The sequence below is a fragment of the Puma concolor genome, chromosome B1 (genome assembly GCF_028749965.1).
Source record: "Puma concolor isolate L17-30 chromosome B1, mPumCon1.1.hap2, whole genome shotgun sequence".
Taxonomy (NCBI): Eukaryota; Metazoa; Chordata; class Mammalia; order Carnivora; family Felidae; genus Puma; species Puma concolor.
Window position 1 is genome coordinate 43,639,206 of NC_141670.1, and position 18,904 is coordinate 43,658,109.

An 18,904-nucleotide genomic window follows, 5' to 3' on the forward strand; every position below is an offset into this window, starting at 1 on the left:
TCAATTTACACTTTTTTGGAGATGAAATCCATTGGTGGATGAAACTAGTTGGTAGGACTATACTTTCAAAAAACCTGGAAATGCTACATATACAAACAATATTACTGCATTAATATGGAATGTTTCTTATTTAAATGAAACATGAATACTTACAGTGTTGATTACACCAACGATATGGACAACTTTCTCAGTTGCAGCTGCTACTTCAGAGCCCATTAAATCAAACTGAAATACAAATTTTGTTTCTTAATCACTAATGAAAATTACTAAACTAACACATTTTAAATGGATACAAAATGTTAAAATAATGCAATGCTCAAGTGAAAGGGAAAAATAGAATTATTATCAAGGCTTCATAAGTTTTAGGCATAAACCTAGGGACTTTACATATTAGTCAATAACCTTAAAGTAAGAAGATTGTGATTACCTCTTACATATACAGAAAATAGTCAAAAGGATAAGAAGCAGAACTCTTACATATACAGAATGTAAGAGAATGTAACCTTAAAGTAAGAAGATTGTGATCATCTCTTACATATACAGAAAATAGTCAAAAGGATAAGAAGCAGAACTCAAGTCTCCAACTAACTAAACTACTGTCTTTTTTTTTCTGCTATAGTATGCTGCCATCATCTGCCTTCATCCAAATAAGATGACATGACTGTATATCCTGGATAAGGAGTGTAGTTTCTAAACACAGAGCTCTGAGGGCCATAATAGTGAATAATTTCAAGAATATGTCCATTCAAAGAAACAAAAATCATATTTTCTCTAAATATTTCTAATTATGTGTGCACACATTTGTAGGTGTTAGCTGAAAACATAAAATTGGCAACTTGGTATCTTCAATAATTTCCAACAAATCTATAGAAGACTATTAACAGAAAATCAAATGTGATGGATAGAGTTCTCTGATATGGCCAAAAGATGTTATCCTCCTAGGTCTTTAAAGACTATTTATGGGGCACCTGAGTGTCTCAGTTGGTTAAGTGCCTGACTTTGGCTCAGGTCATGATCTCATGGCCCTTGAGTTTGAGCCCCACTTCGGGCTTTGTGCTGACAGCTCAGAGCCTGGAGCCTGCTTTGGATTCTGTGTCTCCCTCTCTCTATGCCCTTCCCCTGCTTGTGCTCTGTCTCTCTCCCTCTCTCTGTCTCAAAAATAAATATCATTAAAATTTTTTTTAATAAAATAAATACTATTTATACTTTGCTATTTCTCTGTATATAAACTTTCACAATAAATGATACTGTATATTTACACAGTGCAGCATGGGTGGTATGAGTGAAGGTGACTGATCCTTTGCATAACTGAAAATATGAAAAGCAAGACAAAGGAAATAAAAAATATGAGTACGGAAATAAAACCATATATGTCAATAATCACAAATTATCAACAGACCAAATAGTAGGCAAATGACAGAGACTATTAAAATCTACTAAGTGCAAATTAAAATAAAAACCTCTAAATTATAAGTACATAGAGATATTAAGAGTCAAAGCATGAAAATATATACAAGTAAAATAATAGACAAAAAGCGTATGTTATATGATAGTTATATTACTTAATATAAGTTACATTAATATGAAAAAACAAAGCAAAAAATGGACATAATAATTATTACAATGCATTGATAAAAATATTCAATTATCAGGAAACATGAAAGCATTTTAAATTTGACTATAACTAATAGCATAGCAACAAAATGTATAAAATAAAATTTAACAAAATTATAAATAGAAATTGACTATCAGGAATTTTTACATAGTTCTCTTAATCATTCATAGATCAAGCAGACAAATTAACAGTAAACACAAGAGTTTGCAAAGGCAGAGATTATCTGAGCAGAGAAAAAAAAAGACCTATCAATATTCTGTTTACAAAGCTATACTTCAAAATTTAAGACAGATAAACCAAACATAAAAGAAGAAATACTAATCATAGCATATTTTAAGGAACTCTTGGAATTTTTTGTAGTTGTTTTGGGGTTTCTTTGTTTTGTTTTGCATGTCATTTGCATTGAAAATGACTTCTGTTCTTATTGGAATAGTAAGAGTATCCAGCTAAATGGAGAAAGAAAAAAAGGCTATTTAGATTTAATTAGCAGCCCTTGGGGGCACTATGCTTATCTCCTCCTTTGGAAAAAGCTAGATAAATATCAGATCATTCTGAACACCCAAGAAATCTATCTGAGGACCTTCAGAACAAACTGCCTGACTAGGGAGAGAAGAGGCCATATTGTGTAGGGTAGGAGGTGCAGAGATGTGATTTGGCTGGTGGGGGGGGGGATCAGAATCATGGGTGCTGCAGAAGGGAAGGATCCCTGATTTCAGAGAGAGAGAGGAGAGAAAGAGAGAGAGACAGGCAGACACACAGAGACAGAGAGAGACAGAGAGAGAGAGAGAGAGAGAGAGAGAGCTCTAGTGGAAATAGGATCAGGCCTCTTTTCAATACAGCTTTTAAAACTCGCCACACTCTGAACAAGGTCCAAACACTCCCCACTGCAGGCAAGGAAAAGCTCTGCCAAGAAATGAACGGAAGGAAAGGGCAACCAAACACAGCAGCAAAGTGCACACATCATATGCCAGAAACACTTCCTGATGCATCAGGCCCTGGACAGTAAATGACCTCTTCTTAATAAAGTGATTACTTCCAGGAGCAGGAAACATAAGAGGCTTTCCTAACACACAGGATAAGACAGACCTAGACAAAATGCCAAGATGGAGGAACACATCCCAAAAGAAAGAACAAGAAAAGGTCATGATCAGGGATCTAATTGAAACAGATATAAATAATATGTCTGACTCAGAATTTAAAAACAACAGTCATAAGGATACTAGCTAGGCTTGAGAAAAGCATAAAAGACACAGGGAGTCCTTTCTATAGAGATAAAAGACCTAAAAACTTCAGAATGAAATAAAAAATACTGTAACTGATGTGAAACCAATTGGATGTAATGAGCACAAGGATGGAAGAATCAGAGGAAAGAACAAATGATGAAACATGATATTATGGAAAATAATGAAGCTGAAAATAAGAGGGATTGAAAGGTGCTGGATCATGAATGTAGACTTGGGAACTCAGTGACTTCTTAAAGGATAGTAACATTGGTATGATAGGAGCCCACAAGAAAAAGAATAAACTATATGGTCAACTAATCTTAGACAAAGCAGGAAAGTATATCCAATGGGGGAGAAAAACAATCTCTTCAACAAATGGTATTGTGTAAAATGAACAGCAACAAGCAGAGGAATGAAACTGGACCACTTTCTTACACCCTACACAAAACTAAATTTATAATGGAAGAAAGATCTAAGTGTGAGACAAGAAACCATCAAAATCCTAGAGGAGAACACAGACAGACAGATAGCAACCTCTTTGACATAGGTTGTAGCAACTTCTTACTAGACACATCTTGGAGGCAAAAATGAACTATTGAAACCTCATCAAGGTAAAAAGCTTCTGCACAGGGAAGTAAATAGTCAATAATACTAGAAGGCATTCTATGGAATGGGAGAAGGTATTTGCAAATGACCTATCTGATAAAGGGTTAGTATCCAAAATCTATAAAGAACTTTTATCAAACTCAACGCCTCCCAAAAAATTCCAGTTACATAATGGGTGAGGATATGAATAGACATTTTTCCAAAGAAGACATACAGATGGCTAACAAGACACATGAAAACATGCTTAACATCAATGATCAACAGGGAAATACAAATCAAAACCACAATGAGATACCACCCCACACCTGTCAGAATAGCTGAAATTAAAATATTAGGAAATAACAGGTGTTGGCAAGCATGCAGAGAGAGGGGAACCCTCTTACACTGTCGGAGTGAATGCAAACTGGCTCAGTCACTCTGAAAAAACAGTATGGAGAGTCTTCAAACAGTTAAAATACTACTACCCGATGACTTAGCAATTGCACCACTAGGTATTTACTCAAAGCATACAAAAATACTGATTCAAAGGGATACATGCACCCTGAAGCTTATAGCATCATTGGGAACAATAGCCAAGTTATGGAAAGAGACCAAGCATCCATTATTTAATGGATACAGATGTATGTACATCTTTGTACATGTACATGTACATCTATGTACATCTTTGTACATGTACATGTCATGTACATCTATGTACATCTTTGTACATACATCTGTATCCATTAATAAATAATGGATGCTTGGTCTCTTTCCATAACTTGGCTATTGTTCACATATATATTCATATATATTACATATATATATTGTTCACATATATATGCATATATATGTATATATATATATATATATATATATATATATATACATATATATATACACTCAGCCATAAAAAAGAATGAAATCTTGCCATTTGTAACCTGTAGATGGAGCTAGAGTGTATTATGCTAATCAAAATAAGTCAGAGAAAAACAAATACCATATAATTTCACTCATATGTGAAATTTAAAAAACAAAAAACAAGAGATGACCATAGGGGAAAGGCGAACTATAAAAGAGACACTTAAGCATAGAGAACAAACTGAAGGTTGCTGGAGGGGAGCTGGGTAGGGGATGGGTTAGATGGGTGATGGGTATTTAAGGAGGGCACTTTTTGTGATGAGCACTGGGCATTATATAAGTGATGAATCACTAACTTCTACCCCTGAAACTAATATTACATTATATGTTAACTAACTAGAATTTAAATAATAATTTGAATAATTAAAACAAAATGAAAAAAGTTCCCAAAGGGCATTAGCTAGTAAATCAGATTAAATTATATTAAATATTTTATTAATTGGATATTGTGAACATCAAAATTAAATTGAAATAATATATTTCATTAATAAGTGGGAAATAAAGCATTATAAATTAATTTACAAAATAGCATACATAAAACAAGGTATATGAATACATACAAATATGCATGTACACATTAAAAACAGGATGTGTGCATATGATTTATCACCTGGTAATAAAACTATATGTGCTTTTTTATTATTTATTTATTTTGTCTATCTATTCTTTACAGTAAGTTACTGATTTTTAAAAATTATTTAAAGACCTAAATATTTCCTTTTATGACATTATGACACTCACTGAGACACTTTACGCAAAAATATCAGTGATAATGGACAAATCTGATCTTTTAACTTTTTACTCATATGACTTTACTCAAACTGATTACATAAACAAAAATTTTCATAACTAAAAAAATATTCCTATGAATAAACCTCATTTTTGAAATACGAAACTTCCACTAGAGAACTCAAGCAATTGTACACATAATCTTATAAAAGATAATATTTAACAAGGATCTCCAATTGAGTAATAAAATAGCTTGTGTTAAAATGGAAACTTACTTAAGGAAAAGAGTTTACCACAATTTGGAGCAGATTCAGAAATTTCTATAGCTAGCTGTAATCCAACAGATTTAGTGTAGTAGAACCCTTCCATACATACATATCTGTACATTATTGCTAGAATTCTATAATGATTTGGAAATCAACATCATAGATATTGGTCCCCATATGTCAATGTAAAACCAATGGACAACATTTTTTTTTATGTCTTGCTATACAGAGATACATAATGTTAACAGAGGATAATACCTGTATTGCAACCAAGGGAAGTTTCTTTTTCATATTCCCTTTGAATTTAAACATAAGACAAAGATATGATGAAATATATCAGTAATACGAACCAAGGCTTTATCCATAATGATTTGAATTTTCAGAATTCTTTTCAATAGCTCAACATCTGATTTTTTCTGTGAAACAGAGGACATCAGTTAAATAAAACATTTTTTTAATTCTTATATTGTTTGTAGTCATCATCTACATTAATTACAAATATGTATACATATATATATAGACATACATACACAAAGAGAGGTATAGATACATATAAATACAGATTCATCAAGATATAAATAATAGGAAAATAAAAGAATAAATGCCCACTGAATAAATAAGCAGGTGAGATTCCAAATACAAATTCTAGGAACAAATCAGAAGCTTTTACCTATATTCTTAATCATTAGAATCCTCAAAAAGTTACCAGAGAAACCATGTTTCTTTCCTCTTAAAACCTTCCTCCAAGACCCTCCCTCTGCAACCTTCAAACTAAATAAGTCCCCATCAATTTTACACCAGATGTTTGCCTCTATTTTCTCATTATTTTTATTATCTATATTAACTTGTGGCTACACTCAATAGAATGCATCCATTTTTAGAATACAGTTATATGAATTAGTACTAATGTAAATATCCATGTAATAATTTCCATAAGTAAGATAAAGAAAATTTCTATCATGTTCTTCAGTCAATTGCCCACATGGCTCAAGGCAAGCAATAATCTGATTTTCTCACCACAGGGTAGAGAATTTCATGTAACTGGAATCATATGATGTGTACTTTTATATCGGACTTCTTTCACTCAGAATTCACCCATGTTGTTGTGATTGTTAGTAATTCATCAGTTCTTATTACTAAGTAGTGCACCATTTTAGGAATACAACACAACTTTTTCATACATTTACCTGTTGATGATGTGAAAGGTGAAATAAAACGGAGTCACTTACATCAAGGGGTTTTAAAATGAAACTGGGAGGCCATTAAGGAGGTGGGCCTTATGTACCTCCTCACTGGATGGAACCACAAATTTCTGAGTTGGATCCAAACTTAAATATTCCAAGGAGTCTGCACAAACATCTGCAACTTGCTATAGTAACAAACTTTTGCTTAGTGACAGCCTTAGCAGCCAATTATGTTTAGCCAAGTTTAGTTTTCTGCCAACAACATCCAAAATCTTTGTAAGCAACATATGCAAGCATCCCCTTTCATCTTTAAAATAAAACCTTCACTTTTGTTCCCTAGGGGACAATTGGATTGCTACCCAAATCTGTACTCACCAAATTGCATTTCTGAGACCCCAAATAAATGCTTTTATTTTATTTCAGCTCCTTTCTCAGTTGACAATGATCATTTGGATTATTTAGCCATTTTGGCTAATTTTTTTTTATTTTTTTAATGTTTATTTATTTTTGAGAGACAGAGTGTGAGTGGGGGAGGGGCAGAGAGAAAGAGAGAAAGACACAGAATCCGAAGCAGGCTCCAGGCTCTGAACCGTCAGCACAGAGCCTGACGTGGGGCTGGACTCACAAGCCATGAGATCATGACCTGAGCCGAAGTCGGATGCTCAACCTACTGAACAACCCAGGTGCCCCCCATTTTAGCTATTATAAACAAAGCTGCTATGAATATCCATGCACAGATCTTTGTGCAGTTAGCTATATTCTTTCATTGTTCTTGGTAAATATCTGAAGATGGAATACTTGAGTTATGTGATAATTGTGAGTGTGTAAAGTAAATACAAAAGTGCCAGATTGCTTTCTAAAGTAGTTTGATCATTCTGCATTTTCACCCAGAATAAGAGTCCCAATTGCTCTTCATTTTTGCCTATATTTGATATTGTCTTTTCCATCATTTCCATTTATTGGTGCGTGCTGATATCTTATTGAGGTTTTAATTGGCAGTTCCCTGATGCTTAATGTGAAACAGCTTTTCACATGTTTATGGCTCATTAATTTGGTTTCTCCTAAGTTCCCTACTAGAAATTTTATGTTTTGATATTTAAGCCAATGCTCTAATTCAGTTTTTTAAATAAGAGTCAAGATTCATTTTATTCCATATGGATGTCCAGTCTTCTAGCAGCATTTAATGCAGACATTATTCTTTAACCTTTTAAAGTCCCCAGCACCTTTGTGGAAAATCAATCTGCCATTAGTATGTGGGTCTACTTCTGACCTATTCTGTTCCACTGATCTATATGTCTATGCTTACACCAATCACGGTATATATCTCTATAGCAGGGGTCAGCAAACTATAACCCAAGGTATGGCCACCTGTTTTGTAAAAAATATCTTATTGGAATAAAGCCACACCCATTTGTTTATATGTTATTTATGCTGCTTTCATGCTACAAAGGTAGAGTGAGGTAGCTGCAATAGATCATATACCTCACAAGCCTAAAATATATACTACCTAGCCCTTAAAAAAAAAACAGAGGTAATGTAAGTCCTCTATTTTGTTCTTATTTTTATTTATTTTTTAAATGTTTATTTATTTTTGGGAGACAGAGAGACAGAGAGCAAGTGGGGGAGGGGCAAAGAGAGCCGTCAGCACAGAGCCTGAAGCCAGCTCCAACTCAAGAGCTGTGAGATCATGACCTGAGCCGAATTCAGACACTTAACCGACTGAGCCACCCAGACGGCCCTATTTGGTTCTTCTTTTTAAAACTGTGTGACTATTCTAGGATCTTTGCATGTTCTTATGAATTTGAGAACCGATTTTCACAAAAATGTTTTCTGGAATTTTGATTGGGATTACACTGAATCTACAGATCCATAAGGGGGAAATGAACATCTTAACAACATCAATATCTTTGTTTCCTGTGACTTTGCTAGACTCTTATATTCCTGATAGCTTTGGTAGAGTTTCTTTGTGATCTCCTATATACAGAGTTAGGTCACTAAAAACATAAGGTTATTTTTTCCTTTAAAAAATGTATGCCATTTATTATTCTTTTTCTTATTGTATTATCCAGAAATTCCAGTAAAATGTTGACTGAAAGTAGAGAAGGCAGACATCCTTGAATTATTCCTAATCTTAGGGGCTGTTTAGTCAGTTCAGGCTGTAACAAATATACCACAGGCTAGGTGGCTTAAACAACAAACACATATTTCTCACAGTCCTAGAGGCTGGGAAGTTCAAGATCAAGGCACCAGCAGAGGTGGTATCTGGTGAGACCACTCTTCCTAGTTTGCAAATGGCCATCTTCCTTTTATATGCTCACACAACAGAACAGAGAGAGAGATCCATGTCTCTTAATTTTTAATAAAAGCATAAATCCCATCATGAGAGCCTTACACTCACCACCTAATTTAACCCCAATTATTTTTCAAAGGCCTCAACTTCCTAATACCATCTTACTGGGGGTTAGAGTTTTAACATATGAATTTGGGGATAGAGCATGCAGTCCATAAGAGCGGCAAAACATTCTATCACTTAGCATTCATTATGTTAGGTAGATACTTATAGATGTTCTTTATCAGGTCAAAGAAGTTTTCTATTCCTAGTTTTTATCATGAATTTCCAGTCTGAAGGCAGTTACCTAGACGATTCTGTGGGATGGTCCATCCTTTTGTCCTAGTCAGGACATCAACTGATTGGATGAGGTCCATCCAAATATGAAAGGCATTTCTGCTTTACTCAAAGTCTACTGATTTAGATGTTAATCCTATTCAAAAACACCCTCGCAGAAACACCCACAAAACTTGACCAACTATCTGATCAATATATCCCAGTCAAGTTGACACATAAAATTCACCATTACACATTCTTAGGTTTTTCTCTACCATTGTTTATATATAATTGCTTTCTATTCTCTTAAACCTGACTGTAATCTCACAGTGTCTATTCTCTTATTTGTTAGTCTTATTATCAATGTCTTTCATTTTTAAAATAGCTTTTTCTCTTACATTTACTTCCTGAGCACTTCCAAGGATCTTTTAAACAGACTATATAAAGGTAGGCCCTTAGCGTACTACAGACCATATCTCTGGGGTCATGGTCATATTATCTGGGTTTGAATTTTATTTTATTTATTTATTTTTTTTAAATTTTTTTTTTCAACGTTTATTTATTTTTGGGACAGAGAGAGACAGAGCATGAACGGGGGAGGGGCAGAGAGAGAGGGAGACACAGAATCGGAAACAGGCTCCAGGCTCTGAGCCATCAGCCCAGAGCCTGACGTGGGGCTCGAACTCACGGACCGCGAGATCGTGACCTGGCTGAAGTCGGCCGTTCAACCGACTGCGCCACCCAGGCGCCCCTCTGGGTTTGAATTTTAATGCTACATGTTACCAGAGAATTTCCTAGGAAAATAATTTAAACTCTATAAATCTGTATCCTAATCTGAAAAAGGGGGTAACAGTACCAACTTTTAGAATTGTTGAAAAAATTGGAAAGATAGGATATATGTAAAGCTCTTAAAACAATATGTGGCACCTATGAGGCAGTACATGAATATAAACTAGAAGTTTTTTCATTCACTTTGGATTTTGTGTTTTTCCACCTTACATTTTATACTTCTATTTCATATGCTCCGTGTTTACTCCTTTCCAATTATTATTATTTTACAACATATGTAGTTCTTTCAAGTCAAACCATTCTTGAACAAAGGGTGGGGATTAGTGACTTTTATTACACTTTTGTTTTATTATAAGAAATGGCCAATTATCCAAGGATATTTGTTTCCTTCTCCAACAGAAGAGATGTCTATGAGACACCTGTCCAGGCCCAACTCTTGGGGTGGGGATGCATTCACACTTCTCCCTTTACTCTTGACTAAATTCAAATAACCTAGTAGGGGACTCCTGAGCCAAAGCTAGGAAGGGAATCAACCGGAGAGTTTCATCCACTATGGTATTTTCATGAGCAAGACATAAACCTGTTAAGCCACTGAGAGTTAGGAATTGTTTGTTTCAAAATCTAGTGACATTTGACCTAATAGTGATTCTCATGAAAAATACCGATTGAGGACAGCTGCTTACACAATTCTTCCATGTTTTCATCTGGTTGAAAGTTCATGATATTTGGCAACTATTGTTTGTGAATTTGGTTGTGATTGCTTTTGGTTACTATCTTCAATCAGGATGAGATTAGGGTCTCTTTGTTTCTGCTTAATTATTTGTTTCATTTTGGGGGTAAGAACATGTCACATTAGGAGGAAAAGAAATAGTTTCAATCAAAAAATTTCAGTTATGTAGTTCTGGGTTGGTACAGAATTACAGACTGGAAATTACTTTGCCTCACTTTAAGTAATTGTGGTATTGTCTTTCAACTTCCAGTATTGCTGCTAGGAAATTTCAGGCTATTCTGCATCTTGACTATATAAGAAACCCGATTTTTTAAATATCAGAACAGAAACTCACCTTAAATAATTCTGAGAATTTTTCTTGGATTATTTATGATTTATTCAACTCTTTATTTCCTCTCTTTATTCATACTGGGACTCCTATTGTATCACCCAAATTCTTATTTTATTTTAATTTCTTATCTTTCAAATTTCCCTGTCATTTGTCTTTATACTTTACTTTTTGTGTGATTTCTAAAATTTTATTTTGTGAACTTCCTATTGAGGTTTCTCTTTTTTTTCATTTTTATTATCATAATTTTAAATTTCTAAGAACAATTATAGGCTGAATGTAATTTTTTAAATAGCACTCTATTCTTAAATTTATAGATGAAATATTTTCCCTTATTCCTCTGAGGATATTGCCATTTTGTTTTCTTCACCCTCTGTATTCTTTGATACCTCAAGCTTTAAAAATTTGTTTTTTCATGTCTCTATCTTCCATATTAAATTCTTTCATCAATGTCTAGGGCCCCTTCATTTATTAGCAATTGAGTATTTAACAGTTTATTCCCACATCCCTATGACCATAAATGGAATTTACAGGCTATTTTTTTCAGAGAAAGCAATGTGTCTGGGTTGTTGGCAGGGAAAACCCTGTCGATATGATTAGTTTTGATTCTTTTGGCTAGTTTAATTCCTTCCTGAAGAGGGGTCTTCCAATACAATTCTTAGAATGTGTAAGCCTGGTTCCCAATATCCAATGTGCCAAGTTTAATTTAAACACACCAGTTTCAGTATGATATTCCTCTTCCACCTGGAAATACAATAGAACATCTGTGTGTGGTGTCCCCATTTCAGAGACTCCCCAAAGAAAACAGCTTTCAAGTATGTCAGTCTCCAGTTGATTAGTACAGGAAGCCAAGGTTGCTAAATACTTATACAACTTATTTTCAACGAATTATCTTCTTGGGCCCACCTTTAAAATCACTTCCTAGGGCAACTGGACAGGCAATTCCAAAAACATTTGAATAGTACTGCAGTACATGTCAAGTTTCCAATAGCCTATCCCAATTACCCAGTTTGGAATTCAAATTTGGGGCACTAAATCAGCTATCTCCAACGTCCATTGTTATTACTCCTCTCCTGTTTTCTTGTGTTTGTATGCTTATGCTGGTTTAAAACTTCCTTTTCATTTCAGTGGGTTTTTAAAAAGGGGCAGGGGGGTAAAGACATGTGTTTAATATTCTTTTAATAGATAAAACCTTTGTAGTATATTGTTTGGTTTCTCTTCTACTTTTCAACTCTGGATTATAATGAAGGTATTTCCTTGTTTATAAGTGTATCTGTGTTTACTTTCATGAATGTTAAAATATGCTTAAAATAGAAACTTTTATGTTATTTTTTTCAGTTGCTTTGACTGAAGATATTCACTTTCTTTTTTTGTGCTCATAAAAGCATTAGTCATGTGAAAACATGTTTACTAAACCTATAGATTTAAGTGTATCAAATTCAGGATGAAAAGCAATTGTCAAGTTACTTCATAAAAGATATAAAATTCCCGGAAGATGGTGGCGTAGGAGGACGCTGGGCTCACCGCGCGTCCTGCTGATCACTTAGATTCCACCTACACCTGCCTAAATAACCCAGAAAACCGCCAGAGGATTAGCAGAACGGAGTCGCCGGAGCCAAGCGCAGACGAGAGGCCCACGGAAGAGGGTAGGAAGGGCGGCGAGGCGGTGCGCGCTCCACGGACTGGCGGGAGGGAGCCGGGGCGGAGGGGCGGCTCGCCGGCCAAGCAGAGCCCCCGAATCTGGCTTGCAAAAAGCGGAGGGGCCTGACAGACTGTGTTCCCACAGCAAGCGAGACTTAGCGGCTGGGAGGTCATAAGTTAACAGCTCTGCTCAGAAAGCGGGAAGGCTGGAGAACAAAGGGAAGGAGAGCTGCTGAGCCCCCTGACGACAGAGCTCAGTTTGGTGGGGAACAAAGGCACTCGCCAGCGCCATTTCCCCGCCCATCCCCCAGCCAAAATCCCAAAGAGAACCAGTTCCTGCCAGGGAACTTGCTCGCTCCGCGCAAACACCCAACTCTGCGCTTCTGCGGAGCCAAACCTCCGGCAGCGGATCTGACTCCCTCCTGCTGCCACAGGGCCCCTCCTGAAGTGGATCACCTAAGGAGAAGCAAGCTAAGCCTGCCCCTCCTGACCCTGTGCACCTTGCCTGCCCACCCCAGCTAAGACGCCAGATCCCCAGCATCACAAGCCTGGCAATGTGCAAGTAGCCCAGACAGGCCACCCCACCCCACAGTGAATCCCGCCCCTAGGAGAGGGGAAGAGAAGGCATGCACCAGTCTGACTGTGGCCCCAGCGGTGGGCTGGGGGCAGACATCAGGTCTGACTGTGGCTCCGCCCACCAACTCCAGTTATACACCACAGCACAGGGGAAGTGCCCTGCAGGTCCTCACCACGCCAGGGACTATCCAAAATGACCAAGCGGAAGAATTCCCCTCAGAAGAATCTCCAGGAAATAACAACAGCTAATGAGCTGATCAAAAAGGATTTAAATAATATAACAGAAAGTGAATTTAGAATAATAGTCATAAAATTAATCGCTGGGCTTGAAAACAGTATAGCTGACAGCAGAGAATCTCTTGCTACAGAGATCAAGGGCCTAAGGAACAGTCACGAGGAGCTGAAAAACGCTTTAAACGAAATGCATAACAAAATGGAAACCACCACGGCTCGGATTGAAGAGGCAGAGGAGAGAATAGGTGAACTAGAAGATAAAGTTATGGAAAAAGAGGAAGCTGAGAAAAAGAGAGATAAAAAAATCCAGGAGTATGAGCGGAAAATTAGAGAACTAAGTGATACACTAAAAAGAAATAATCTACGCATAATTGGTATCCCAGAGGAGGAAGAGAGAGGGAAAGGTGCTGAAGGGGTACTTGAAGAAATAATAGCTGAGAACTTCCCTGAAGTGGGGAAGGAAAAAGGCATTGAAATCCAAGAGGCACAGAGAACTCCCTTCAGACATAACTTGAATCGATCTTCTGCACGACATATCATAGTGAAACTGGCAAAATACAAGGATAAAGAGAAAATTCTGAAAGCAGCAAGGGGTAAACATGCCCTCACATATAAAGGGAGACCTATAAGACTCGTGACTGATCTCTCTTTTGAAACTTGGCAGGCCAGAAAGAATTGGCACGAGATTTTCAGTGTGCTAGACAGAAAAAATATGCAGCCGAGAATCCTTTATCCAGCAAGTCTGTCATTTAGAATAGAAGGAGAGATAAAGGTCTTCCCAAACAAACAAAAACTGAAGGAATTTGTCACCACTAAACCAGCCCTACAAGAGATCCTAAGGGGGACCCTGTGAGACAAAGTACCAGAGACATCACTACAAGCATAAAACATACAGACATCACAATGACTCTAAACCCATATCTTTCTATAATAACACTGAATGTAAATGGATTAAATGCGCCAACCAAAAGACATAGGGTATCAGAATGGATAAAAAAACAAGACCCATCTATTTGCTGTCTACAAGAGACTCATTTTAGACCTGAGGACACCTTTAGATTGAGAGTGAGGGGATGGAGATCAATTTATCATGCTACTGGAAGCCAAAAGAAAGCTGGAGTAGCCATCCTTATATCAGACAAACTAGACTTTAAATTAAAGGCTGTAACAAGAGATGAAGAAGGACATTATATAATAGTGACAGGGTCTATCCATCAGGAAGAGCTAACAATTATAAATGTCTATGCGCCGAATACTGGAGCGCCCAAATATATAAAACAATTACTCATAAGCAACCTTATTGAGAAGAACGTGGTAATTGCAGGGGACTTTAACACCCCACTTACAGAAATGGATAGATCATCTAGACACACGGTCAATAAAGAAACAAGGGCCCTGAATGAGACATTGGATCAGATGGACTTGACAGATATATTTAGAACTCTGCATCCCAAAGCAACAGAATATACTTTCTTCTCGAGTGCACATGGAACATTCTCCAAGATAGATCATATACTGGGTCACAAAACAGCCCTTCATAAGTTTACAAGAATTGAAATCATACCATGCATACTTTCAGACCACAATGCTATGAAGCTTGAAATCAACCACAGAAAAACGTCTGGAAAACCTCCAAAAGCATGGAGGTTAAAGAACACCCTACTAACGAATGAGTGGGTCAACCAGGCAATTAGAGAAGAAATTAAAAAATATATGGAAACAAACGAAAATGAAAATACAACAATCCAAACGCTTTGGGACGCAGCGAAGGCAGTCCTGAGAGGAAAATACATTGCAATCCAGGCCTATCTCAAGAAACAAGAAAAATCCCAAATACAAAATCTAACAGCACACCTAAAGGAAATAGAAGCAGAACAGCAAAGGCAGCCTAAACCCAGCAGAAGAAGAGAAATAATAAAGATCAGAGCAGAAATAAACAATATAGAATCTAAAAAAACTGTAGAGCAGATCAATGAAACCAAGAGTTGGTTTTTTGAAAAAATAAACAAAATTGACAAACCTCTAGCCAGGCTTCTCAAAAAGAAAAGGGAGATGACCCAAATAGATAAAATCATGAATGAAAATGGAATGATTACAACCAATCCCTCAGAGATACAAACAATTATCAGGGAATACTATGAAAAATTATATGCCAACAAATTGGACAACCTGGAAGAAATGGACAAATTCCTGAACACCCACACTCTTCCAAAGCTCAATCAGGAGGAAATAGAAAGCTTGAACAGACCCATAACCAGCAAAGAAATTGAATCGGTTATCAAAAATCTCCCAACAAATAAGAGTCCAGGACCAGATGGCTTCCCAGGGGAGTTCTACCAGACGTTTAAAGCAGAGATAATACCTATCCTTCTCAAGCTATTCCAAGAAATAGAAAGGGAAGGAAAACTTCCAGACTCATTCTATGAAGCCAGTATTACTTTGATTCCTAAACCAGACAGAGACCCAGTAAAAAAAGAGAACTACAGGCCAATATCCCTGATGAATATGGATGCAAAAATTCTCAATAAGATACTAGCAAATCGAATTCAACGGCATATAAAAAGAATTATTCACCGTGATCAAGTGGGATTCATTCCTGGGATGCAGGGCTGGTTCAACATTCGCAAATCAATCAACGTGATACATCACATTAACAAAAAAAAAGAGAAACACCATATGATCCTGTCAATCGATGCAGAAAAGGCCTTTGACAAAATCCAGCACCCTTTCTTTTTTTTTTAATTTTTTTTTTCAACGTTTATTTATTTTTGGGACAGAGAGAGACAGACCATGAACGGGGGAGGGGCAGAGAGAGAGGGAGACACAGAATCGGAAACAGGCTCCAGGCTCTGAGCCATTAGCCCAGAGCCCGACGCGGGGCTCGAACTCACGGACCGCGAGATCGTGACCTGGCTGAAGTCGGACACTTAACCGACTGCGCCACCCAGGCGCCCCCAGCACCCTTTCTTAATAAAAACCCTTGAGAAAGTCGGGATAGAAGGAACATACTTAAAGATCATAAAAGCCATTTATGAAAAGCCCACAGCTAACATCATCCTCAACGGGGAAAAACTGAGAGCTTTTTCCCTGAGATCAGGAACACGACAGGGATGCCCACTCTCACCTCTGTTGTTTAACATAGTGCTGGAAGTTCTAGCATCAGCAATCAGACAACAAAAGGAAATCAAAGGCGTCAAAATTGGCAAAGATGAAGTCAAGCTTTCGCTCTTTGCAGATGACATGATATTATACGTGGAAAATCCGATAGACTCCACCAAAAGTCTGCTAGAACTGATACATGAATTCAGCAAAGTTGCAGGATACAAAATCAATGTACAGAAATCAGTTGCATTCTTATACACTAACAATGAAGCAACAGAAAGACAAATAAAGAAACTGATCCCATTCACAATTGCACCAAGAAGCATAAAATACCTAGGAATAAATCTAACCAAAGATGTAAAGGATCTGTATGCTGAAAACTATAGAAAGCTTATGAAGGTAATTGAAGAAGATTTAAAGAAATGGAAAGACATTCCCTGCTCATGGATTAGAAGAATAAATATTGTCAAAATGTCAATACTACCCAAAGCTATCTACACATTCAATGCAATCCCAATCAAAATTGCACCAGCATTCTTCTCGAAACTAGAACAAGCAATCCTAAAATTCATATGGAACCACAAAAGGCCCCGAATAGCCAAAGTAATTTTGAAGAAGAAGACCAAAGCAGGAGGCATCACAATCCCAGACTTTAGCCTCTACTACAAAGCTGTCATCATCAAGACAGCATGGTATTGGCACAAAAACAGACACATAGACCAATGGAATAGAATAGAAACCCCAGAACTAGACCCACGAACGTATGGCCAACTCATCTTTGACAAAGCAGGAAAGAACATCCAATGGAAAAAAGACAGTCTCTTTAACTAATGGTGCTGGGAGAACTGGACAGCAACATGCAGAAGGTTGAAACTAGACCACTTTCTCACACCATTCACAAAAATAAACTCAAAATGGATAAAGGACCTGAATGTGAGACAGGAAACCATCAAAACCTTAGAGGAGAAAGCAGGAAAAGACCTCTCTGACCTCAGCCGTAGCAATCTCTTACTCGACACATCCCCAAAGGCAAGGGAATTAAAAGCAAAAGTGAATTACTGGGACCTTATGAAGATAAAAAGCTTCTGCACAGCAAAGGAAACAACCAACAAAACTAAAAGGCAACCAACGGAATGGGAAAAGATATTTGCAAATGACATATCGGACAAAGGGCTAGTATCCAAAATCTATAAAGAGCTCACCAAACTCCACACCCGAAAAGCAAATAACCCAGTGAAGAAATGGGCAGAAAACATGAATAGACACTTCTCTAAAGAAGACATCCGGATGGCCAACAGGCACATGAAAAGATGTTCAGCGTCGCTCCTTATCAGGGAAATACAAATCAAAACCACACACAGATATCACCTCACGCCAGTCAGAGTGGCCAAAATGAACAAATCAGGACACTATAGATGCTGGAGAGGATGTGGAGAAACGGGAACCCTCTTGCACTGTTGGTGGGAATGCAAATTGGTGCAGCCGCTCTGGAAAGCAGTGTGGAGGTTCCTCAGAAAATTAAAAATAGACCTACCCTATGACCCAGCAATAGCACTGCTAGGAATTTATCCAAGGGACACAGGAGTACTGATGCATAGGGGCACTTGGACCCCAATGTTCATAGCAGCACTCTCAACAATAGCCAAATTATGGAAAGAGCCTAAATGTCCATCAACTGATGAATGGATAAAGAAATTGTGGTTTATATACACAATGGAGTACTACGTGGCAATGAGAAAAAATGAAATATGGCCTTTTGTAGCAACGTGGATGGAACTGGAGAGTGTGATGCTAAGTGAAATAAGCCATACAGAGAAAGACAGATACCATATGGTTTCACTCTTATGTGGATCCTGAGAAACTTAAGAGAAACCCATGGGGGAAGGGAACAAAAAAAAAAAAAAAGAGGTTAGAGTGGGAGAGAGCCAAAGCATAAGAGACTGTTGAGAACTGAGAACAAACCAAGGGTTGATGGGGGGTGGGAGGGAGGAGAGGGTGGGTGATGGCTACTGAGGAGGGCACCTTTTGGGATGAGCACTGGGTGTTGTATGGAAACCAATTTGACAATAAATTTCATATATAAATAAAATAAATAAATAAATAAATAAATAAATCTGTTTTCCAAATGTAACACATTCCAATGTGAATAAATTTATCAAAGATAACACAAGTGAAGATCACATTTAAGTGGTTACTTACTTCTGATTTCACAAGTATCCGGTAGGACTGATCTACCACTTGGGTCGTGGGATAATTTTCTTGTAAGGGCAAAAACTCAATTTTATTATTCTTTATTTGATAAAGCATATGCTCATATGCAGCTGCAGATTCCAATGGTTCAATGCCATAACTGACGTTCTCCAACTGCAATAATCCCCT

At 37.1% G+C, this 18,904-nt stretch overlaps 1 protein-coding gene across 8 annotated transcripts in view; it reads right to left on the reverse strand.

Annotated features, from left to right (window-relative positions):
• Window positions 1-18,904, reverse strand: part of LOC112858927 (A disintegrin and metallopeptidase domain 3-like) — a 160,656-nt gene that overhangs the window by 100,990 nt on the left and 40,762 nt on the right. For all 8 annotated transcript variants that reach the window (XR_015250075.1, XM_086703646.1, XM_086703644.1 and 5 more), the window contains 3 exons: window positions 18,725-18,902; window positions 5,687-5,752; window positions 154-225 (listed from right to left, as the gene is read on the reverse strand). Coding sequence is in view for 7 of the 8 variants with exons in the window: in XM_086703646.1 (XP_086559772.1) it covers window positions 154-225; window positions 5,687-5,752; window positions 18,725-18,902 (316 nt within the window). In the remaining variant the exon portion in view is untranslated. The remainder of the gene's footprint in view (window positions 1-153; window positions 226-5,686; window positions 5,753-18,724; window positions 18,903-18,904) is intronic.